The sequence below is a fragment of the Melozone crissalis genome, unplaced genomic scaffold (genome assembly GCF_028551555.1).
Source record: "Melozone crissalis strain CALT ecotype California unplaced genomic scaffold, PUWL_Pcris_2 ptg000036l_1, whole genome shotgun sequence".
Lineage (NCBI taxonomy): Eukaryota > Metazoa > Chordata > Aves > Passeriformes > Passerellidae > Melozone > Melozone crissalis.
The window spans coordinates 13,771,424-13,793,134 of record NW_026535814.1 but is presented as its reverse complement, the minus strand read 5'-3'; the positions used below and the strand labels follow the sequence as shown (position 1 = coordinate 13,793,134).

The following is a 21,711-nucleotide window of genomic DNA, read 5'->3' as shown; positions in this document are numbered from 1 at the left end:
TGAGCTCAGGGGTCTTTTCCAACCTCATTCCCTCAGGGATTCTGCACCACCACAGCCCTCCAGCGCCGGGGTCCTGGGGGCCGCCAGGCCTGGGGGATGGGGCACGGGCCCTGCGCAGCCCCAGCCCCCGGCAGCATGCTGGGTGCCCCGGTGCCCTCAGAACCACCCACGGCCGCCGCGCAGCCCCGGCCGGGTCACGGCCCCCGCTCCGCGAGCCCCCGGAGCCGCGGGCGGCGGGGGAGGGGGCGCGCCCACGGACGGCCTGAGGCGCGGCTCCTCGGTGACGTAACGCCTTTCCAGAAGATTCCCCCCGGGGATCCCGCCGCTGCTCGCGGGCGCTCGGCCAATCAGAGAGCGCCGAAAGGGCGGTGCTGGCTTGAACTGACCAATGGAAGGCGGCGACTGCGCGGCAAGGGGGGGAGAGACGGGCAGGTGAGCGGCGGGGGCCCGCCTTCGCCCCGCCTCCCTTTCAGAGAAGACCAATCAGCGCGGCGCGGTGCGGCGATGGACAGCCCCCCGGGCCAACGGGGGCGTGGCGCGCGCGGGCGGGACTCCCCTGACGTGGCGGCCGGGGGGCGGGGGCGGGGGCGGCCCAGCGAGCGCGCGGCGCCCCGGGACAGCGGGAGCGGTGAGTGCCGGGGGGGCCCCCCCGACCGCCCCCGCACCCCCACAGCGACCCCCGCAGCCCGGCCCGGCCCGGGGGCCAGCCCGCCTGCCTGCGGGGTGCCAGGGCGGCACTGCGGGACTGCCAAGGGGTGACAAGTTGTTGCCGAGGGGCAGGGAGGAGTCAGCCCCCGTGCCCCACAGAGCGAAGCGGCTCGGCGTGGGTGGGGGGGATCATGTCACCCCGGTGTCACTGTGGGGTGGGGCCGTGGGGTGACAGGGTGTTGCCGTGGGGCTGGGCGGAGGTCAGTCCCCCCCAGCCCGGGGTGACAGGGTGCCCCTGTGGGATCGGCGGGGGGTGACAAAGGGTCACCCTGGGGTGGGGGGCAGTGCCCCTGTCTGGGGTTAGCAGCGTGTCGCTGTGGGGTCAGTCCCCCTGCCCTGGGGGTGACAGGGGTTGCTGTGGGACTCAGCCGTCAGTGTCCTGCGCCGTGCGTGACAAGTTGTTGCCATGAAATTGGGGGGTCGTCAGTCCCCTTGCCCTGTGGGGATGGTGGAATGTCACTGTGGGGCTGGGGAGGGTCAGTTCCCCGGCCCCGAGGAGTGACAGGGTGTCACTGCGGGGCTGACTGGCCCCTCTGCCCATGGGGTGACAGCATGTCCCTATAGGGCTGGGAGGGGGTGCTTGCCCCACTCCATCCACGGGGTGACAGTCTGTCCTGCTCTGGGGGCTAAACCTCTGCTTTATGAAGTGGCAGGGTGTCCCCAGGGCCTGGCAGGATCGGCCTCTCTGCCCCAATGGGTGACAGGGTTTGGCAGTGGGTCTGAGAGCTTAGCCCCTTTGCCCCTTCGTGGGTGGGGAGCAGAGGGTAGCCAGCCTGTTCTGCCACCATGGGGTGACACGGAGTTTCTATGGGGCTGAAGGTGGGGGAGGAAGGAGTTGTCGTCTCTGGCTCCTGTGGGCTGTCAGGGTTTCTTGGTGGGGCTGTGGGTCAGGGTTAACTGGGTTAACTGCCCTACCTGGTGACCATGTGTCCCTGCGGGCCTGAAGAGTGTGTCAGGAAGGGGTTAACCCCCGTGCCCCATAACAGAGATAGTGCATCCAGGTGGGGCAGGGAGAGAGAGGGTGACCCCCCCCTGCCATGGGGCTGCGGTACAGCCCTGTGGAGCTGGAGAGGCTGGTGAGGTTAGGGTTAATCCCTCTCTCCTGTTTCACTTTGGAGGGAATAATGTGCTCTGTTTGAGCTATGTGGTGTGGCCTGGAAGGGGTCAGCACCCCTCCACCATCGCCCTGGGGGTACCTGTGTATCCCAGTGGGGCTGAACTGGCTGGTGAGAGAGTTGGTAACCTCCCACCCAGTGACAGTAACACGGTTAGAGGGACCAGCATGGAAGGGGTTAACCCCTGTCCTCAGTCGAGGTGACAGTGTCTACTGGGAGGGCTGACCAGGAGGAAAGGGTTAACCTGCTTTCCTCTTGAGGCAGACACTGGGTCCCAGTGGGGCTTGATCATGACAGGGGGTCACCCCTGGACCCTGTGGGTCTGTGCTCTGGGGCACAAGGCATGAGTGAACCCCTGTGTGTGTGACAGCCCCTAAAAAGGATAGCGCCTCTGGGCTCGGGAGGGGGACAAACCCCATCCCCCTGCAGTTCTTAGCCCCACAGTGGGGCTGGGGTGGTGGTCCGTGCACTGGGGGGGTTCAAACCCATCCCCATGCCATTGTGAGCATCCTGGTGACTCTGGAATTGGGGTACCCTACACGGGGAGGCAGCATGGGGGGCTTGACCCTATCTCCACACAGCTGTGAGCAGCCGAGTGTGGCTGGAAAGAGAGGAACATACTTGGGGAGACACTATGAGGGGCTTGACCTCATCTCCAGCCAAGAGCCAGCACCAGATAGGTCTGGAAAATGGGGGACCCTGTCGGGGGTGATCTCAGGTGGTACTTGACACCATCCCCACGCAGGAGACAGCACTTGGTGGCTGTGGGGATCTGGGACCCTCTCTGGGGACATTGTGAGCGGGGGTCCTGCTCCGTGCCCACGCAGGAGGCGGCCGCCGGCGGGGCTGGCAGCGGGGGCTGTGCTGGCAGAGGCAGCGAGGGGAGGGTTAACCCCGTCCCCACGCAGGTGCCGGCACCCCAGTGGGGCTGTCGGTGGGGAGGGGGAGGCGGGCGGTGCGTGTGGGGGCTCGGGGAGGGGATGATTCATTGCGGGTAGTCATGACATTGCTGCCTGGTTGCCTGAGACTGCCATCCAGCACGGGCACGGGTGCCTCTGCTTGCCCCGGCGCGACAAGATCCCCAGCAGCTCTCTGACTGAGCCCGGGATACGCTACCATGCCGGCAATCCTGCTCTTCTGGAGCCGCGCCGAGAGGTATGCGCTGCCTCGGCACCCGCGCCGGGCCGGACCCCGCCGGCTCGGAGCCCGGCGGGACTCCAGCCCCTGGGGACACGGCGGGTTGGGGCTGTCGCCCGCCCGGCTGCTTCGCTTGCCGCGGGTGGGATGCAGGAGCTGCCCTGGCGGTACCCCCGGTACGGCTGCCTAGTTTCGGTGTAGAGCTTCTGGAGAGGATGCTCTCCGTGGCCTGCGAGTGACGGTGACAGACGAGGGGACGCGGTGGCATTAGCTTTCTTTGGCGTGCCTGAAGGTGACTTCTCAGAAGTAGGTTTTGCGCCGTGGGCTCGGGGGACGCACCGTCCCCGTCCCGCTGCCCTGCCGCCACGGGGAGCCCGGGACGCCGGGCGGGAATGCGGCGCTCAAATCCCTTTCGGCCGGGGGACCGGTGCCGGCGGCCGGTGCGGGGGACACAGGGACCCCCATGCATCCGAACGGGAAAAGCTGGGGAGGTGCACATTGGTTAACGTGACTTTTTTCCATATCAACGCCGCCCTACTTTTCTCCCTACCCGATTCGCCTGGCGGGTGCTCAGCCCTGGGCGTCAGCAGAGTCGTTTCTGGGGACACCGGGGGGCTCCTGGCTGCGCTCCCTGCGCTCCTTGGAGGGGGCTGCGTGGGGGACGTGACGGTACCAGGCGGCCGGGTGCCTTGTGGCAGCGGAGAAGAGGAATGCTGGAACTGACGGATTAAGTAGAAGTGTCTTAATCTGTCCGTTTAACGAGAAAGCGTCAAGAAACCAATTAAAAGGAAAATTACGGCGCGGCGAGTGACTCCATTGAAGGGTCTCTCCGTGCGCGGCTGGGAAGCACACAAAGGACGGCAGCTCCCCGGCGGCACCGCGTCCACCGGAGGAGCCCTTTCGGAGCCATCCTGGGAGCGAGGTCAGAGCCAACCACGGCTGCCGGGCTGGCGAAGAGCTGCCCTTTGGGTGTGCCGGAGGAGCTGGAGGGGGGGACTCGCCAGCAGAGCATCCCTTGGCGGCGGCGGCATCCCCGGCACGAGCCAGCACCTTTTGCCCCGCCACCCTCCTCCCGCCCTCCGGTGCCTCCCGGCCGGGCACACAGCACCTGCCGCCGCCTGCGGACAGCCGCGATGTTTAAAATAAAGCTAGAGCCTTTAAAAATGACAGCCTGGACTATGAATGTGTTCGTAAAGTTTCGGTAAGTGGGTTTCCGCCTCTCGACCTTGTGTAATCGTTAAACCATCAGTGCCTGTCCCTGGCATCCCGCGGTGACCTTGCACCCCGAGATGGGGCAAAAAAAAATCTTGTGCCGTTGCCAGGATGGGTTTGTTCTCTTAGATGACTGCCGAGCAGAGGGATTATGTCAAACGATTGCTATTCAGCTGGCACGCTAGCCCAGCGGTTGCTCGGGCTGATGTCATGTGTGGGGCCGGAACAAAGATTTATTCTTTATTTAATTATTTTTTTTCTTTTGGTAGGGTTGCAAGAGGAGGATGGAGGTTAGGCTGGCTCGGCAGGGCAGGGGAATGCCTGTGGTTTTCACCAAGGCAGGGTGGCCGTGAATTATCTGGGGGCATCTGATCTGCAAGGGTGATACAGGAATGCCTTTGCCTGCCTGAAACCCCCCCTACCGCTCCCGAGGGGGTTAATGGGAAGTCAGGAGAGGATGACTGAGCAGAAGGGGGAGAAGATCGGTGGCAAGGCGCAGCTGATCCCAGAGAGGTGGGAGGGAAGGAGGGAGGCTCTGCGGGGACAGAGTCGTGTTTTACCACCATTGTGCATGTGAGCTGAGCCTCGGGAGTGTGCCTTAACCCACCGGGTCACCCTCCAGCACCTGGTCCTCTCTGGCACGGTAAACGCGGCACCGGGATGCATTTCGGTACAGAAATTCCCTTCCCCATGCCCAGCCAGACGAAGGGGTCCTTGGTCAGGTCAGAGATCCTATCAGGCATCCCCACCCTGGCCAAAGACCTCTCGGTGGGCAAGACCAGAGATCTTGTGGGTAGCGACAGAATTTTGCATTTTTGGGATGTCTTTTCATGGGAAACACTGTGGAGTTTTGGCTGGATGAGGGTGTCCCAGTGGTGCTGTCAGGTTGGGCTGTGTGGGGTCAGAGCCAGACACTGAGGTCCCTGGGCAGTGAGAGCTGAAGGTTTGTCAGCTCTGTGTTGCTGGAGCTAGACTGTGATGGGGTTGTCTTTAGCACTGCTTCGTTTGCTCTCGCTGTGGGAGGGTCAGCAGCAGGGCCAGACAGGGCCAAATCATCATCCCAGTACCAGCCTCAGGGAGCCCCTTCCCTCCACTGGAGGTTGCTGTGGGGATGTGGGGTATTGGAGTGACCTTTGGTGTGGAGAATGGACAGGATAGCTCTTGGTTCTCCTGCTGGTTGCTCACACCAGGTCTCCTGCAGCTTCCCCAGCACTTAGGGAGGGTAAATGGGGAGGTGGATGTGGGCTGGGGGCAGAGCATCCCCCAGCACCTGTGTGGGCTGGGTGCTGCTGGCATCTCTGCATGCAGGAGCTGGTATAGAAATGTGCTGGCATCCGGGAGCTGCCACAGGAGACGCTGTCAGATGCTCTTTATGCCCCCAGGGACCTCCTCCCACCTCTTCTGTGCCGCCTGAGCTGTTGTACAGTGTTTGCAGATGCCCCCATCTCCCTTCACTGTGTCCTTCAGGGGTGCCTTAGCCCCCCTCCCCATCTACAGCAAAGCTTCTCCTCCACAGCTGGAGCAAAAAAGAGCAGAAGTTGGTGGTTTGGATGGAGGTGGCCAAATGTGGGACCAATTTCCAAGCTCCTGTAGGGGGTCATTGCCCAGGGCATGGCCCAAGGCAATTGTTGGATGCTTGATGTGGCTGCCAGATGCTTAGAGCGGCACCCAAGCATGGATCCTTGGGGAGCATAGGCACCCTTGATTGAGCTGTGGTGGTTGGGAGATTCCTCTGTGACCTCCAATGGGAGCTCATGGACAGAGAGTAAGGTTGGGGAGAACATCTGGTAGCTTGTATGATGGTGAAGGTAAGGGCCAAAACTCACACCCCATGCCATAATCCCTCTGCTGGAGGGGCACAGTGGGTTGGGGTGGCTCAGGTGTCTGTGGAGCAAGTACAGGGTGAAACTGAACTGTAGCAGGGAGCAGGATGTGAGCAGTGGGAGTGCAAGGGCAGCCCCTGGGAGAAGCAGGGTCAGCACTGAGTGTGAGAGGGGCCAGGCCAGACCCTGCAGTTCGAGGTGTCAAGTGTTTGCTGTCAGATAGCCAAAAGTTAAGGAGAAGTGGGAAACATCCATGGAGAGGCATGGGACCTGTTAGCTTCTGCCTGGAGGAGCAGCCCTGCCACCCCCCTGGCTGCTCCCTGGGTGGCTGTGGCTCCAGTGGTGACTGGGGGATGAATTACGGCCACCGGGTTTTCCATGCCTTAGTATAGGCATGGGCACGGACTCAGCCCCCGCGCGATGCAGCGAGTGAGCCCTGAGCTCCTGCCTTACTGCAAGATCCAGCTGGGGAGTGCAAGTCAGGCTAGAAAGTGTTGGGGTTTTTTTTAAAACAGAAAAAGAAAAAAGCCCTCCCACCATCACAAGATGTTTCTGTCTAACGGCTCCGTTCCCTCTCCGCTAAATACAAATTATGGCTCTGACAGCCGGAGGCGCTTATCTCCAGCTGAATGCCAATTGCTTTCAGGAACAAAATGTTTGAAGTTCCTCTAAGGTGAAGGCACAATGTGGTCCCTGCCACTGCTTTCAGCCTCCAAAACCTGCTGTCATCACCCTCACTTGGGTCTCAGGTCCCCAGCTGGGAGAGAACCAGGCAAGGGGGTGGACACAGGCCGGCAGCTACATTTGGACATAGCTCAGCCCTCCTGACTCAGCCGGGGGGGACGGACAGGGACGTGGTCCTGGCCTGACGTTAGCAGTGGCGTGGCCCCTATAATAGCACCGTGCCCCGACTTGAGCTCTCTCTCCCTGTCAGCCTCAGAGATGAGTCTGCCCGTCCCAGCCGAGGGGCTCAGCGGGATAAAACCACAGCTGGGATACATTCTGGCACCGGGGCTCTGACCTCTGTTGGGAAGCGTGGACTTGAGCCGGCTCTGGTGCTGCTGGCCCGTGGGACACAGGGAGCATCGTCTCCGCGATAAGTGTGTGCCAGTCCCGTCCCCAGCTGCCCCTGTGTGATTTTCACCTCACGAAGAGCTGTCTTTCTCCTTTCAGGAATAAGTACTCGGCTCCCAGCAGCGTTGCCATCATGGGGAAGGACTACTACAAGATTTTGGGCATCCAGAGCGGTGCCAACGAAGATGAAATCAAGAAGGCCTATCGGAAAATGGCCCTGAAATATCACCCTGATAAGAATAAAGACCCCAACGCTGAGGAGAAGTTCAAGGAGATCGCGGAGGCTTATGACGTCCTGAGTGACCCCAAGAAACGAGCTGTGTACGACCAGTATGGGGAGGAAGGTAAGGGTAGGCACTGCCCACTGGGAGGCAGGGATGTGGGGTCCAAATCTGTTTTAGAGGTGAGGGAGGGTTTTCACAGAGAGATGTTTCAGTATTTCATGCCTACTCCTGAAATGGGACTGGTTGCCAAAGAATCAGAGAGAGTGAAGGCTCCACAGGTGGCAGAAATCACCTCTCATCCCACTCCTCCCCAGGCTGCTTCACTTTTACAGCAATTTGTCAGCTTGCTTCCTGGGGTGGCTGGGCTCCTCCTGCCCTCTGCCCCAGAACTTTGGGCGCCAGCTGAGAAATTCAAGGAGCTCACCTCCTGGGTTGTACCTAAGGTAGTTTGTTAGCAGCTCTTTAAATGACCTAAATAACACAGCAGAGACGTACTGCTTCTGCCCACACTCCCCCTGCACTTGGGCACTGGTCCCACTGTCCTCCCTGGTACAGGCTGACCTAGAGGATTCAAAGCTTTTCCCAATTTAAGTAATAGGCCCTTGTTTTGAAACCAAGCGGCTGCTGTTGTCTGGTGGTTGGCATGGAGGAGGAGGAGGAGGAGGAGAGCCGCTCCAAGGCAGGCGGCCTTATTAGTCGATGATGGAAGAGTGCAGCCCCATTCGAGGAGAGTGCCGAATAGCATCTGCATTAATCAGCCCAGGGCCTGGGTGCTTAAAAGAGCAGGAGGTCTGGCAGGAGCAGGCTGCTGGGTGGAAGAGGCAGCTCCTCTCTCAGGCAGGTGCATCCCCTCACAAGCCACCGGCGGGATTAAACAGCAGTGGGTTAATTGTTGACCCGTTAGTTATGTCAGGGCTGTGATGGATGCACAGGACACAGTGATTTGCTGCCCTGTAAAATGAGAAGAGACTCTCTCAAGTGGGAAACCAGCTTTTCCCGGGAGGCCTCAATGAAATCGGACCCTGCTCAGGCTGGCGTCATGGGATTAAAGGTGAAACCTCCTGGCTGTACAGTCTATTAGGAGTGGGGCTCACTGGGGATTTGGCAAAATCCCTGTCGCCTGCAGGCATCTAAAATAAGAGTGAATTAAGGAAGAGGGTAAGAGCTCCCTTGCTGCCCCATCAAGTTAAAGACCAAGTTCCCCCATGTCCCATCTTTGTTGAACCTCTCATGTTCCATGACCTTCCCCACATGTTTTGCTTCCCATTTTTTTTTGGGCAATGAAGGTCAACATTTTGAGGAGCTTCAGGGTCATACATGCTTTGTGGGCAAGGTGAAGTGGGAAAGCCCCTTCAGCCCAGCCAGAATACCGACTTCAGCACTCAGAAGAGACCCCCAACTTGTCCTGCTGTGGACAGAGCATGGGGGGTTGGGACAAAGGACAGCCTGTCAGAAATAGTCCTTCACTGTCGCTGGTGTGCCCTGAAAATAGTCCCTGAGCTAGGCTTGGCTTAACCCTTCCCAACCCTGCTGATCAAAAATAGCCTTGCAGAGCATGTGTGACCTCTTTGGGGGGCATTTGTCATGTGCCTTGACTCTTTGGGACTTGGGATGAGTTGCTGTGACGTCGGGCTCAGCCTGGGACCTGGCAGGGGAGTTTCCTATGGGAAAGGTTGCTAAATGATTCAAACCTGGAGCTTACCTGGCATTTTTTACAGCCAGTGTGTAGGGAGCTGCATGCCCACCTGGAGGTCTGCTCACCTGCACCTGCCTGTAGAGTCATTGAGGGTGGAGAAGATCTCTGAGATCATTTAATGAAGCAGTGCCATGTTCATCACTAAGCCATGTCCCTAAGTGCCACATCCACACACCTTTTGAACACTTCCAAGAATGGTGGCTCTATCACTTCCCTAGGCAGCCTGTTCCTGACCAACTTTTCTGTGAAGCAATTTTTCCTAATATCCAGTCTCAGAGATTAGACTATTGGGGTTGGAAGGAGCCTGCTCACGGGGAACAATGGAGATGGACTGATCAGGATATGTTTTAAATTAAAATTAGGTTAATAGGGTGGAGAGAATCAAAGAGGTCCTTCAGTAGGGATAGAGGGAATGAAACCTGAATGGATTCTGAGCTTGTAGGGTGTAGGAGTGGGACTGTGTGAGATGGTGCCTTCACAGTGGTTGGGCTGGAGGTGGTCTGCACATTTAGGACAGGGTGGAAGGAGGTGGCAGAGGCCATTCTCCCACCTGGGCAGTGCAGTCCCTGCAGAGCATTTTCCCACAGGGAGCGTTCATGTCTCCTCTTCCCCCTTGTCTTCCAGGTCTCAAAACTGGAGGTGGCTCTTCAGGTGGCTCAGGGAACACCTTCCACTACACCTTCCATGGAGATCCCCATGCCACCTTCGCATCCTTCTTCGGAGGCTCCAACCCTTTCGACATCTTCTTCGCCAGCAGCCGCTCCCGGATGTTCAATGGCTTTGACCAGGAAGACATGGATATGGATGATGACGACGACCCTTTCAGTGCCTTTGGCCGGTTCGGCTTCAACGGCATTAATGGGGTTCACCGGCGGCACCAGGAGTCCCTGCACACACGGAGGAAGGTCCAGGACCCACCTGTCATTCACGAGCTCAAGGTGTCCCTGGAAGAGATCTACCACGGATCCACCAAGAGGATGAAGATCACTCGCAGAAGGCTCAACGCTGATGGCCGGACCATGCGGACTGAGGACAAGATCCTCAACATTGTCATCAAACGGGGTTGGAAGGAGGGAACCAAAATCACCTTCCCCAAAGAAGGGGATGCCACTCCAGACAACATCCCTGCAGACATCGTCTTCATCCTCAAGGACAAGCCTCACTCGCACTTCAAGAGGGACGGGACAAACGTGATCTACACGGCAAACATCAGTCTTAAAGAGGTGGGTACAGGTGGTAAATCCCATGGGATGTGGGGTGGCACTGGTTCATGGCCTCTGGGGCCAAAATGGGAGGCAGTCCTTGTCCTGCTCTGGATAGGAAAGACCAGGTAGGTCGCAAGACAAGAGCTGCAGAGGCCAACTTGGTCTTGGCTTTGGAGGTGCTTGACTTCCATGCCAGGTGTGGGACACTGATGCTGCAGTCCCTGCGGAACACACCTCACTTCTTGAGCCAATTCAGGTGGCTCATCTTATCCATTTCCTCCCTTCTCCATATGTCTTGTTCTTCTATTTTAGCATAGGGTATTCACATGTGGAGCAAAGGGCACATCCTCTGTAGGAGCAAGAGAAAACTTGATGGATGGCATCAGTCTGATTCCTGCTCTTCCTATAGCTGAGCCTGCTGTGGCTTAGTTACTGCCTAGGGTTGCACCAGGTGCCTCTGCCCATGCGCAGAGAGCAGGGTGACATGGAGGAAAGTGATCCCTTGCCCTCCCTGAGCAGTGCTTTAGCTGTTTTCCTTGATTCTGGCTTTCCTAGATGAGCAACCAAACAAATTAAATACCCAGGCAGTGAGTAAAACTCAACACTTCCAGGCTGCCAGTCCTGGAGGTCACGGCAGGGCTACATGGATGCAACAGATCATCCAGCAATCTGCACGAAGGTGGGAGAGGAAAGGGAAGATTACCTCAGTACAAGATGTGCTGTTCGCCACTGCTGCTGTAAAACTACCTTTTAATAAATCCCAGCTGGCAGCTGCATTTAACGTTGACATTTTTGGCAGCTGCCATTTGCTGTTCCTTTCAGACGGTAGACGCTGTCTGTCTTCTTAATGAGCTGATTTTTTTTTTCCTTCCCGAAGGCAGATTTATGTTCTCAAATGCATTGAATAGAAATAAGCTCAATGGGCCAGACCTGAGGCAGGAAAACGTGATCTTGTGAAGTGTGCCAGGAAGTCAGGAGGGCTCTGTGACGGCTCTGCATCCCAGTTCAGGCTGTGACCTGGGTGTACTGGGGGCAAAAAGCACATGGGCCAGGCAGAGCTGGGCACTCCTGAGGCAAACTCAGCTCCACTGATACTGCAGACTCAGGAGTTTCCCTCACAGTGCAAAGTGCAGAGGTTTATTCCTGCAGTAGCTGGTTCTCCTGGATCTCCAGTCCAGAAATACTCAGGAGAGACTGCCTTATTTATGGAGCAGTGCATGCCTTATCTCAGATATTTCCTTCTGATCATTCCTTTTATCTGACCTGGCTGTGCTGATGCCCAGACCATGTTAGCCCAAGTCTGTTCACTGGCCGGGGTGGAGGGACTCCTGCCTGGAGTTGACTTTTTGAGCAGCAACTGGAGAAACGTGCTCGAGAAGTGCGCCAGAAGTGTTGGACACCTGTAACCTCCATGAGCAAGGCCTGCTTGCTGGCAGTAGATTTGCACAATGTAGACACAAAGCAGAAAATTTATGGTTCAGGCAATTCCTTATCTCTCTCAGCTGGAATTTCTGGTCTCTGACCTCCCCCAGTACAAACCCAACAGGCTGGACATCCTCATGGGGCTGCTGGTCTGGCTGACTGTCCCCAGCCTGCTGCTTGCCAGGACACTGTGATACTCTGCTGCGCTTGTCTTCCAGGAAAAGAAGTTCCTTAAGTGCTCTGGAGCACGAGCAGATACTGGGAGCTCTCCAATTCTGTATGCTGCCACCTCAGTATGTGACAGAGCACAACTTCTCCATCTCCTCAGCCTCTGGCTGTAGCCTTAGGTGTCTTCTTGCACCTTCTGCCTTGAAACGCTGCCTCTTCTAGCCTGAGTTTTAGTCTCTGCCACTGTATTGAGAGAACATAGTGCCATCAGGAGAGCTGGCAGGTGATGGGTACTGGAGGGCCTTCCCAGCCCTTGAGCCCTGGCCCTGCTGGGTTCCTGGCTGGGGCAGTGCAGGCGTTTTGCCACCTGTCGGCTGCAGAATCACAGATGTAGGAGTGCTTTTCCGGGGACTCGCTCTCTTCCTTCCCAAAACCAGAGGCGCGTGCCGCAGTGGGGAGCTGCGGGAGGGCGGAGAAGCACAGCTCCACCAGCAGCTGCCTCTCCTGGAGGCAGCGCTGCCGGCAGGGCGTCCTGCCCTCCTGGCTGCTGCCTAATGCCTGCCCTGGGCACCATCCCGCTTTGCATCCTTTACCTGGCGTCACCTTCCTCGAAGCATCCGCGCCCCGGCTCATCCCGGCTGGGACGCGGCCGGTGCCGACGCCCGCCCCAGCAGCTTCGCCGCGAGCGGAGGAGGACCCAGGGTTGACCTAGATAAAGCTCTGCTCGCACAGCACGGTGCTCAAACCCAGGGTGATTTCATCCTCAGGGATAAACCAAGCCTCTTTCTAGGATGCGGGGTAGCTCCCCCAGTTACTGGTGTTACTTCAGCAACTGTTTTCCCAAATGCCAGCAAAGTTGAGCAAGAAGAATGAAAAACAGGGACATACGGCGGAGGAGCGATCGCCTCGGATTCTTGCGTCTTGGCTCTGGGAAGGAAACATTAAGATCCCGTCTGCCTTCGCTGTTACCGCCCGCTTCTGCTCACATCTCTGCCTGCTTTCCCCATCCACGTGTTCCCACAGGGACTTCTTGTTCTCCTTTCTGTTTTATGGCTGGAGGTGTCCTTTCTTGGCGCACATGGGCACTTGCAGCCATGGCACACTGCACTGGGCACCAGCGAGCAGGAGGGCTTTGGCATCCATGCCTGAATGCACAGCACAAACTCCTTAATGTGGGGAGATTGTGCTTTGTTTTCCCCTCAATCTGCTGGAGATCAGCCAAGCACCTGCTGCTCACACAGAGCTGGTGATGGCATCCTCCTGCAGGCTGAAGACTTCATCCCTGGAGGACACCCTCTCCAGGAGGAGGCCTGTGCAGATGAGCCATGCAAAGGAGATAGGACCTTCTCCCCTGTTCTCCACTCAACAAAGACCCTGAACCAGCTCTGGCGCAGATCCCAGTGCAAGCCCTCTGGTTCAAAGCCTTGGTTCTGCTGCAGAAGCCCCATCCATCATCTCAGAGCCAGTGGCCAGCATGAGGTGTTTCTCCTGGTGCCTGTTGCTGCTCTGCCTTTGGAGGCTTTTCCTGGCAGAGGGGGGGAGTGCAGAACATTCCCCCGCCTACCCCAGAAACAGCAATTGCATCTTTCTCCACTCGCCTTGCAGGGTGTTTTGGGAGGGCTGGGACCCCCAGGACCCAGTTCAGAGGGACAGACCTGTGCTATTCCCCACATGGAAGCTCGAGGCTGTAGCTCAGAAAGCCCCCAGCCCCCACCCCCTTCCAGAAGCATCGTTCCGCAGTCCTCTCGCTCAGCCCTTGCTGAAAGCCTGGAAACGATCCTGCCCACATGTACGACAGAGCTGTCTGAGTTATTTAAGGACACAAGGATTTTCTTGCTGCATTCCTGCATCACGTGGCTTGCCAATGCAGGCCGGTGTGCGGCTGCTGCTGGGGGCTGGGGTGCCGAGGGGTGGCACCCCCACACCGGCTCCTGGCTGTGTGAGGGGACAGGAGATGGGAACCAGTCCCTCCAGCCCCCCAGCTCCCAGGGAAGCCCAGTGCCACAGCCATACCATTGTGCCATGCTGGCGTAGCCCTGTGGGGGCTGTGGGTGACAGGGATGGGACAGGGGACAGGGGACATGGGCTGTTGTGCTATAGATAACCCCGAGCACCGGGCAAAGCTGCCGTGCTCCGGAGGGTGACAGCTGACGGGCTGTGGCAGCATCCCATGATCTCAGCTGGATTTTCGGCTGCCTGCGGCTGGCCGACAGGGCTGGAAAGGAGCTAAATTTAGCCTGCGTTGTTGCTGTGGGTGGCTGGGTGCTGGTGGTGCCTTCTGGGCAGCCCAGCAGGTGGGGAGGGGAGTCCTTCCCCCCATGAGAGCTGGGGCACCCCTCTCCTGCACAGCTCCTGCAGCCCAGTTCATGGTGGTTGGACCAGGCTGGTGCCAGCAGAGAGCTGTGCTTGCACTGGTGAGCATCATCTCATGCTCTTGAACAGCATCCAGAGGAGCAGGGCAGTTCAACCGGGGGAGCAGCCAGTGGGGTACAGGGTGTGGCTGTCAGGATGCTTTGGGGAGTCAGCCCCATCTGATGGCCTGTTCCCTCTTCCTTCCTCAGGCCTTGTGCGGCTGCACTGTGAACATTCCCACCATCGATGGACGGGTGATCCCGCTCCCCTGCAACGACATCATCAAGCCAGGGACAGTGAAGAGACTACGTGGGGAGGGGCTGCCCTTCCCCAAGGCCCCCAGCCAGCGAGGAGACTTGATCGTGGAGTTCAAAATCCGCTTCCCGGACAGAATAGCTCCCCAGACGAGACAGATCCTCAAGCAGCACCTCCCATGCTCCTAGAGCCCAGGGACTCTCCTCCAAAGCAGCAATACTCCAAACGCATGTGCCACAGCACCTGGCCTGCACAGAGCCAAGGTGTCACAGCACTTTTAAATGCAAAAAAAGAGAAAAAAACAACCCCTCACACTACTTCTCTCCCCCAAAAAACCCATCCGACCCACCCCCTGTCCATCCTTCTTGGCCGGTTTTTTACTCCAACAACGGGGAGACTCCTGTCTGCCACAGCTCCCCCAACTGCCAAACCTTTTCCTTCTCCCCAGAGGTCCATTTTTTCTGCCTCGCAAGAGCGAGAGCTGTGGGCCCTTTGCCCAGGGAGGTGCGTCGTGTCGTGGGTTTTTTATGTCACCTGCTTTTCAGGCCACTCTTCCCACAAGAAGCTGGACTTGCCGGGGTCCGGCGCTGTGTAAATAGGACTCGGCAGGACCTGGCATCCCCGCTGCTGGTTTTTCTCTTCCCCTCTTTGATACTTGCTGCTGTTTGGGGTCCCGGCTGCACCGCGGTGCCGGTCACTCCTGCCTGTGGTGGCCCCCCCAGTAGCTGGACAATCTCTCACCTTGGGGCCACGGTACCAATCCAGCCGTGGTCCGCTCTCCTGTGCCAAGCCTACACCGAGCCTCGGCCGTGCCAAACAACGGAGCACGTGGGGATGGCCCATCCAGCCTCCTGCCCCTGCCCGGGGATGTCCCCAGTGCCCGTGGGCAGCACTTGCCTGCACCTGCTGCCCACAGGGCCCAGCCAGCAGGAGGAGGGGGGAAAGCCCAGGGTGGAGCTTTCTTTTTTCAGATGTGTTGAGTTTGCATTGCTGCTTTTATTTTTTAAATACATATATATAGAGCTCATTAGATAAACTTCGTAAGGGTTTTTCTCTGCCTGTATTGGGGATACTGGCCTGACGCACCCAGGCTTTTTTTGAAAGGGGGATGATTCAGCCACACGAACAGCAAACCCCCGGAGTGGGGTTGTGTGTGCGTGTAGCACTAATCTGGGTGCAAAAGCAGAGCCAAGCGTGAGCAGAGCTGTGGGTTTCACTAGTGTTTCAGGTCAAATTAGGGATTCTAATAAGAAGAGAGAGGCGTGTGTATATATTTTTCTACAGGGACAATTCATTCAGGAGGTGTTTCTGGACATCAGGGCGGATCTGGGAGGTGCATGAGGCAGTCTGTTTAGTGGCTCCATTTTCAAATACTGTATTTTTTTAAAACCTTTGGATTTCCATCAGGAGAATTTTTATATTTCTTACCTTTCTCAGCCCACTCTGCCTCATGCCGTTTTTTTTCCCAGGAAAGGGCTGGTGTGGAGCTGGAGGCACATTTGACCTGGCTTTGTACAGCTCCTCTTTCACTGCAGCACTGCCAAGAAAACCCCTGCCAAAATATCCCCCTCCCCCTGCCCTGGGAATCTTTTTTTTTAATTCCTAAAAAAAAAATAAATTTACTGACTTGAATCAGGGGGTCCCTTGGGGTGGGGGGCTGTGTGTGGGGTGTCCCTGGGGCTGGGGGCGCAGCTGTACAGTGTTACCTGTGGGGCGAGGAGACCTGTGAGGCACTGCTGAATCAATCACCTGCTTTGGCCAGCCAGGGGTGGCCACTGGTTCCCTCCACTGGTCCCTGTGGAGTTCAATGTGGAGAAATGTGGTGGACAAGGTGAGCGAGAAGACAGGCCAGCACGCAGATGCAAGCTGATTTGTTTTTCTCGGTTTCAATGAGACCTGAATGTTTTATAGTGGGGTTTTTTGTAATTTTCTTTTTTTTTCTTTTCTTCTTCTTTTTTTTTTTTTTTTTTTTTTTTTTTTTTTTTTTTTTTTTGTAATGTCAGTATTGAGAGAAATAAAGAAGTATTTTGAAAAATACACTTTCTCGGTGTGTGTTGTGGTGGGAGGTGCCAGGCTGGGCGCCAGCAGACAGCAGGGAGAGGGCTCTGTGCCAGGGTCACTGCCACCGTCACCACCCTGGCCAGGTGCCCTTGGGGCTGGCAGGGAGAGGAAGAAGAAATCTGTTTGTTTTGGTACTTGGTGCACAGGACCTTCAGGGCCTGATAGCGAGGGGAAGGGAGTGAATACACAACTCCTTGGGTCACAGAATGGCTGCTCCCCACCTGCATGGCCTCAGCAGTGCTGACCACATTGCCAAGGATTGGCAGCAGTGCTGGTGAGGGCTCTGTCCCCTCAGGGCTCTGGGATGTGGCTGACATGGGCAGTGGGACAGTCAGTGAAGGGCTGAGAGAGCAGTGCCCATCTCTTCTCAGAAGGGCCGTGGAGGGGCAGGGTGAGAGCCAGAGGCATTACTGGCACCCACGGAAAATCCTGCTGATGCCTGGGAATGTTTGCACAGTGCTCCCATCAGGAGCTGTGCACAGGGACAGGAGGTGACAGCAAAACCCATGGGCCTTGTGCCCGTCACTCAAGTCCAGTGTGTGGGTCAAGAGGGTTTGATTTTGGGTGAGAACAGTCAATAAATTAAACTGGATGATGTTAATTGCTACATAGCACTGCATATAGTTTCCATGGCCACTAATATGCCCATCACCATCACAGGGTACCTTGCCTCTCTGAATTTGGGGATGTGAGCCCAGCTCTCCTTCGATTGCCATGTTAAGGAAGGATGAGCTTTGGTGAAGCCAGCCAAGCCCTGCACTGATAGAATCAGAGCTGGTTTCTGCATGTGACACCACCACACACCATCCTTCCTGCCCTCAAAGACTCTTAGGACAGATAAAGCCCGAGGTCAGGAACTGAACAACTTCAAGGGACTTTTATAGGGGTGGTCCATAGACAGAGCGAATGATGCCATTGCAGAATCAAAGCATGATTTGGGCTGGAAGGGACCTTAAAGCTCACATCATTCCTGCCCCATGGCATGGGCAGGGACACCTTCCCCTTGACCAGGTTGCTCAAAGCCCCATCAAATCTGGCCTGGAACACTTCCAGTGACAGGGCATCCACAGATTTTCTGAGCAACCTCTGCCGGTGCTTCCCACCCTGACAGTAAATAATTTCTTCCTGATATCCAATTTAAAACCCCCCTCTTTCACTTTAGAGGCGTTACTCCTGGTCCTGTCACTACATGCTTTCATCAAAAACCTCTCCCATGCCCCTTACAGGCTCTCTTTAGGCAGTGGAAGGGTTCAAAAGACTGATATCAAAACACAGGAAGGGCAATGGGGCATTGGGAAGCAGGGGACCTGGCATGGTGAAAGGTATGGAATAAGTGGTGGTTTCATATGGGACAGAGTTCATTTTCTCCCAGTAGCTGGTTCAGTGCTGATTTGGATTCAGTTGAGAATAATGCTGATAACACACTGATGTTCCAGCTGTTGCTCAGCACTCTTTACCCTAACTCAAGGCCTGCTCAGTTTCCCAGGCTCTGGCAGGGAGCAGGTGCACAAGAAAGCAGGAGGGGGCACGGCCAGGAGAGCTGACCCAAACTGCCCAGAGGGATGTCCCATGCCATAGAACACCATGCCCAGCGCATGAACTGTGGGGAGAATGAGTGGCTGCATGGTACTTAGTGAAAACTCACCAGCCCTTTTCAGTGCCCAGTGTGGGCCCAGAGGATGAAGTAACAAGAGATCTGAGCAGATCTTGTTAGGCTAGGTTTGTTATAAGCATTAGTTTAATAGTTTCTGGTCACAAAGTTGTTCTGCCTGCACTCCAGTTCCCGTTTGTGTGCTTAAGGGAGTACCTTGCTTGGTGTGTCCCCTCTGGTGGCATTGGTCCTCTGTGGGGCCTGGGTGAGCTGCTCTCTGCAGTAGTGGTTTATAGGTGTCTCCACATGCCCCATCTACAACATTCCTGAAAGTTTCCAAGAAGATGCACAGAGCTGGTGCCTAGGAACATAGTTTAGTGGTGGACTTGGGAGTGCTGGTTAAATTTTTGGACTTAATGACCTTAGAGGTCTTTTCCAACCTAAACATTCTGTGATTTGATGATACACATCTTTTAAATACCCCCAGGCATGCACCACGCCATGGCAGCCGGCTTCAATGCTTGACAGCACCTTCCATGAAGAAATATATCCTAATATCCAACTTGAACCTCCACTGGCACGACTTGAGGCCATTTCTCTTGTCCTGTCACTTGCTGTTTGGGAGAAGAGACGACTACACCTTCCTTTCAGGTCGCTGTAGAGAGTGATCAGGTCCCCTCTGAGCCTGTTTTTCTCCAGGATAAACACCCTCAGTTCACTCAGCTGCTCCTCACAGGACTTGTGCTCCAGACCCTTCCCCAGCTCCTTGCCCTTCTCTGGGCTCACTCCAGCACCTCAGTGTCCTCCTTTCACTGAGGGCCCCAGAACTGGATGCAGCACTTGGAGTGTGGCCCCACCATTGTCCAGCACAGAGGGGCAGTCACTGCCCTGCTCCTGCTGCCCACACCATTGCTGATACTTTCAGGATGTCCTTGGCCTCCTTGGCCCCCTGGGCACACCCAGCTCATGTCCAGCCACTGCTGACCAGCGCCTCCAGGGCCTTTCCCACTCAGCAGCTTTCCAGCCACTGTCCCAGCTGGAGCTGCAGGGGCTGCTGTGACCCAGGGACAGGAGCCAGCACCTGGCCTGGTTGAACCTCACACAATTGGCCCTGGCCCGTGGATCCATTGGTACAACAGAATCTCCATTTGTGAGACAAATCTGATACAAGCACTCAGCACTGCCATTCCCTCTGTATTTCGGGAGCCATCTGTTGGGAACTGTTCATAACTGCACCTTTGGCCTTTTTCCTTGGAGAGCCAGACTATGGCAGAAACATTTTCCTACATCTGCCTTCTTCCACAGAACCAGTCATAAAAAGGTTTGGGTTGGGAGGGGTATCAAAGCTCATCTCATTCCAAGTCCCCTGCCAGGGACTGGGACACCTTCCACTAGACCAGGTTGTTCAAAGTCCCATTCAGCCTGGCCGTGAACATTCCTAGGGATGAGGCAGCCACATCTGTAATTCCTTGCTGTCTTCCATCTTTGGAAGCCCTCCATCCCCCTGGGCTGGTAACAGTAGGCATCCTTTGAGGGAAGAGGGAGGAGCTTGGGGTACCTGGTGGTTCTACCTGAGACAACATGGAGAGGACTCAAGAATGTGGGAAGGAAAGCCTACCTTGACCATAGAGAGACAGGGAAGGGAATTGCAAAGGAAAACAATCACACAGGAGGGTTCTTTCAGAGTATTTGCTGCCCAGTCTCCAGTGGGGAGTTCCCCAGGCAAGGTCAGAGGGTATAATATTCCTGATCCTATGGCAAGCATGAAGCTGTGTCAGGGGAGATTTAGGTTGAAGAGGTTTTTCACCCAGAGGGGTTGAAGGGCTCTGGAACAGCTCCCCAGGGAAGTGGTTACAGCACAAAGCCTGACAGAGTGAAAGAAGTGTTTGGACAATGCTCCAGGCCCATGGTGTGTCCCTAGGGGTGTCCTGTTCAGGGCCAGGAGCTGTGCTCAATGATGGGTCAGGATGGGTCCATTCCAGCTGAGAGTGTTCTGTGATTCCATTTCTACAAGTGGCAAATCCAATGACCAGGACTAGAAGGGCCCTGCCTCTATCCTCCATCCCACACTGTGCACCCTAAAGTCATGGAGCTACACAGGGCAGAAAACATCCATATTTCAGGAGGGACAAAGGAGGTTTTGATGTCCTGTGCTCTGCCATGGAGCAGGTGCACAAGCAGCTGGGTGGGGGCATGGCCAGGAGAGCTGACCCAGACTGGCAAAGGGATATTCCATGCCATGGAACACCATGCCCAGTGTACCAGCCAGGGGGCCGAGGCAGGTGGGGTGTGAATGAGCAGCTGAGTGGGACTGATTTGCCAGCTGGGTTCAAACCTCCACAGGTGGGGAAATCCCTGGAGTAGGAACATCCATAGGGGCAGGAATTGTCAGTGAGGAGGGGATGCCCAAGGAAGAGGGGACAAGGATAGCCATGGAGAGAGGGCACAAATGTCCTGGGGGCTCAGGGGGAAGGGATGTTCTGGGGGTCAGTGCTGCCAATGGAGCAGGGATGCCCATAACGCATCCATGCCTGCCTGGAGCAGGATGGGGACCTGCTGAGAGCAGTCATTTGTGACTCCCTGGTGATTGGAGCACCTGCTGGGCCCAGAGGGCTTTGGGGTGGTGCAGCAGGGTGCCAGTCTCTTGGATCAGGGACCAGTCTCTAACCCCAACACTGTGGCCTGAGAGAGATCTCCCATCCTGCATCAAGCATGGCTGGACTATGGCTCCCATCAAGTCCAGTGGTCCTGATGGGGCCTGGCTGTAGGGGCTGTAGGGATGAAAGGGCTCTGGGGACAGATGGAACCCAGGGGGGCACAGGGAGGTGCTGATCAGGTCAGCAAAGGAAGGGGATGCCCTCAGCTTCCCCCTCGTTAATCCCACACCGTGCAGGGCACGCCTGAGCCAACAGCATCTTCTCTCCAGCACCTTTGGGAGCTGCCCAGTCCCCCCAGCAAGGATCTGGGCAGGGGAGGAGGTGCTGCAGAAAGGCTCTTGCCCTGGCAGTGACTGACCAGGGTCTCTGCTGGAGGAGGCCTGAAAGGGGCAGGGCTGGGGCCAAACCCAGTCCTTGATACCAACAGCTCACCTGGGGCTGCTGAGGCTCACAGCGAGGGGGCTGTGAGTGCTGGTCTGGGGCACACCCTCAGCCCTCCCACCAGGTCCGCACAGCCTCAGAGCAAGGGTCGATGCTCTTGGAAATCCTGTGGGTGCTGTCCCCTCACCGGGAGCTGTGTACCACAGATGGCAGGGAAGAAAGGAGAAGCTTTTCCAGTCCCTCTGCTGGATTCAATTAGCATTTGCAACTTGGAGAGGCAGCGGGGAAGATTTGGGCTGCCAGGAGCTGGGGCACACACCCCGCCATGCCATGCCCTCCTTGCCCCAGTCTCCACAGCAGACAAAGATGCCAGGATGGATCTGTCCCTCGATTTGCTGGGTGGTAATGTTCTCCCGCTGGGAGAGAGCAAGAAGCCCCTGCCCAAGCTGTGAAAAGCTTTGGGGAGTCCTGGAGAGCTCCTTCGCACCTGGCTCTAGTTCCCTGTGGCCAAAGCAAAGCTGGTATCTGTCCCTGCAGAGCTCAGGGAGGAGAATCAACCCTAGAGCAGAAAGGTGATGTTTAACCCACAAACGGGATGGAGCGAGGCAGGGGGAGCACCAGAGCTCCCAG

General features: G+C 56.8%; 1 protein-coding gene across 5 annotated transcripts; it reads left to right on the top strand.

Moving 5' to 3' along the window:
• Positions 1-586: 586 nt before the first annotated feature.
• DNAJB5 (DnaJ heat shock protein family (Hsp40) member B5) lies at positions 587-16,027 on the top strand. 5 transcript variants are annotated; one of them, XM_054283414.1, is made up of 4 exons: positions 587-628; positions 7,169-7,413; positions 9,614-10,212; positions 14,346-16,026. In XM_054283414.1, the coding sequence occupies exons 2-4, from the start codon at positions 7,203-7,205 to the stop codon at positions 14,577-14,579; spliced, it is 1,044 nt and encodes a 347-aa protein (XP_054139389.1). In that variant the 5' UTR covers positions 587-628; positions 7,169-7,202; the 3' UTR covers positions 14,580-16,026. The 5 variants fall into 5 exon arrangements, with proteins under 5 accessions (XP_054139389.1, XP_054139387.1, XP_054139386.1 ...); XM_054283412.1 differs by lacking the exon at positions 587-628 and adding an exon at positions 2,808-2,978; XM_054283411.1 differs by lacking the exon at positions 587-628 and adding an exon at positions 3,043-4,161 and having other exon boundaries at positions 14,346-16,027.
• Positions 16,028-21,711: the final 5,684 nt, after the last annotated feature.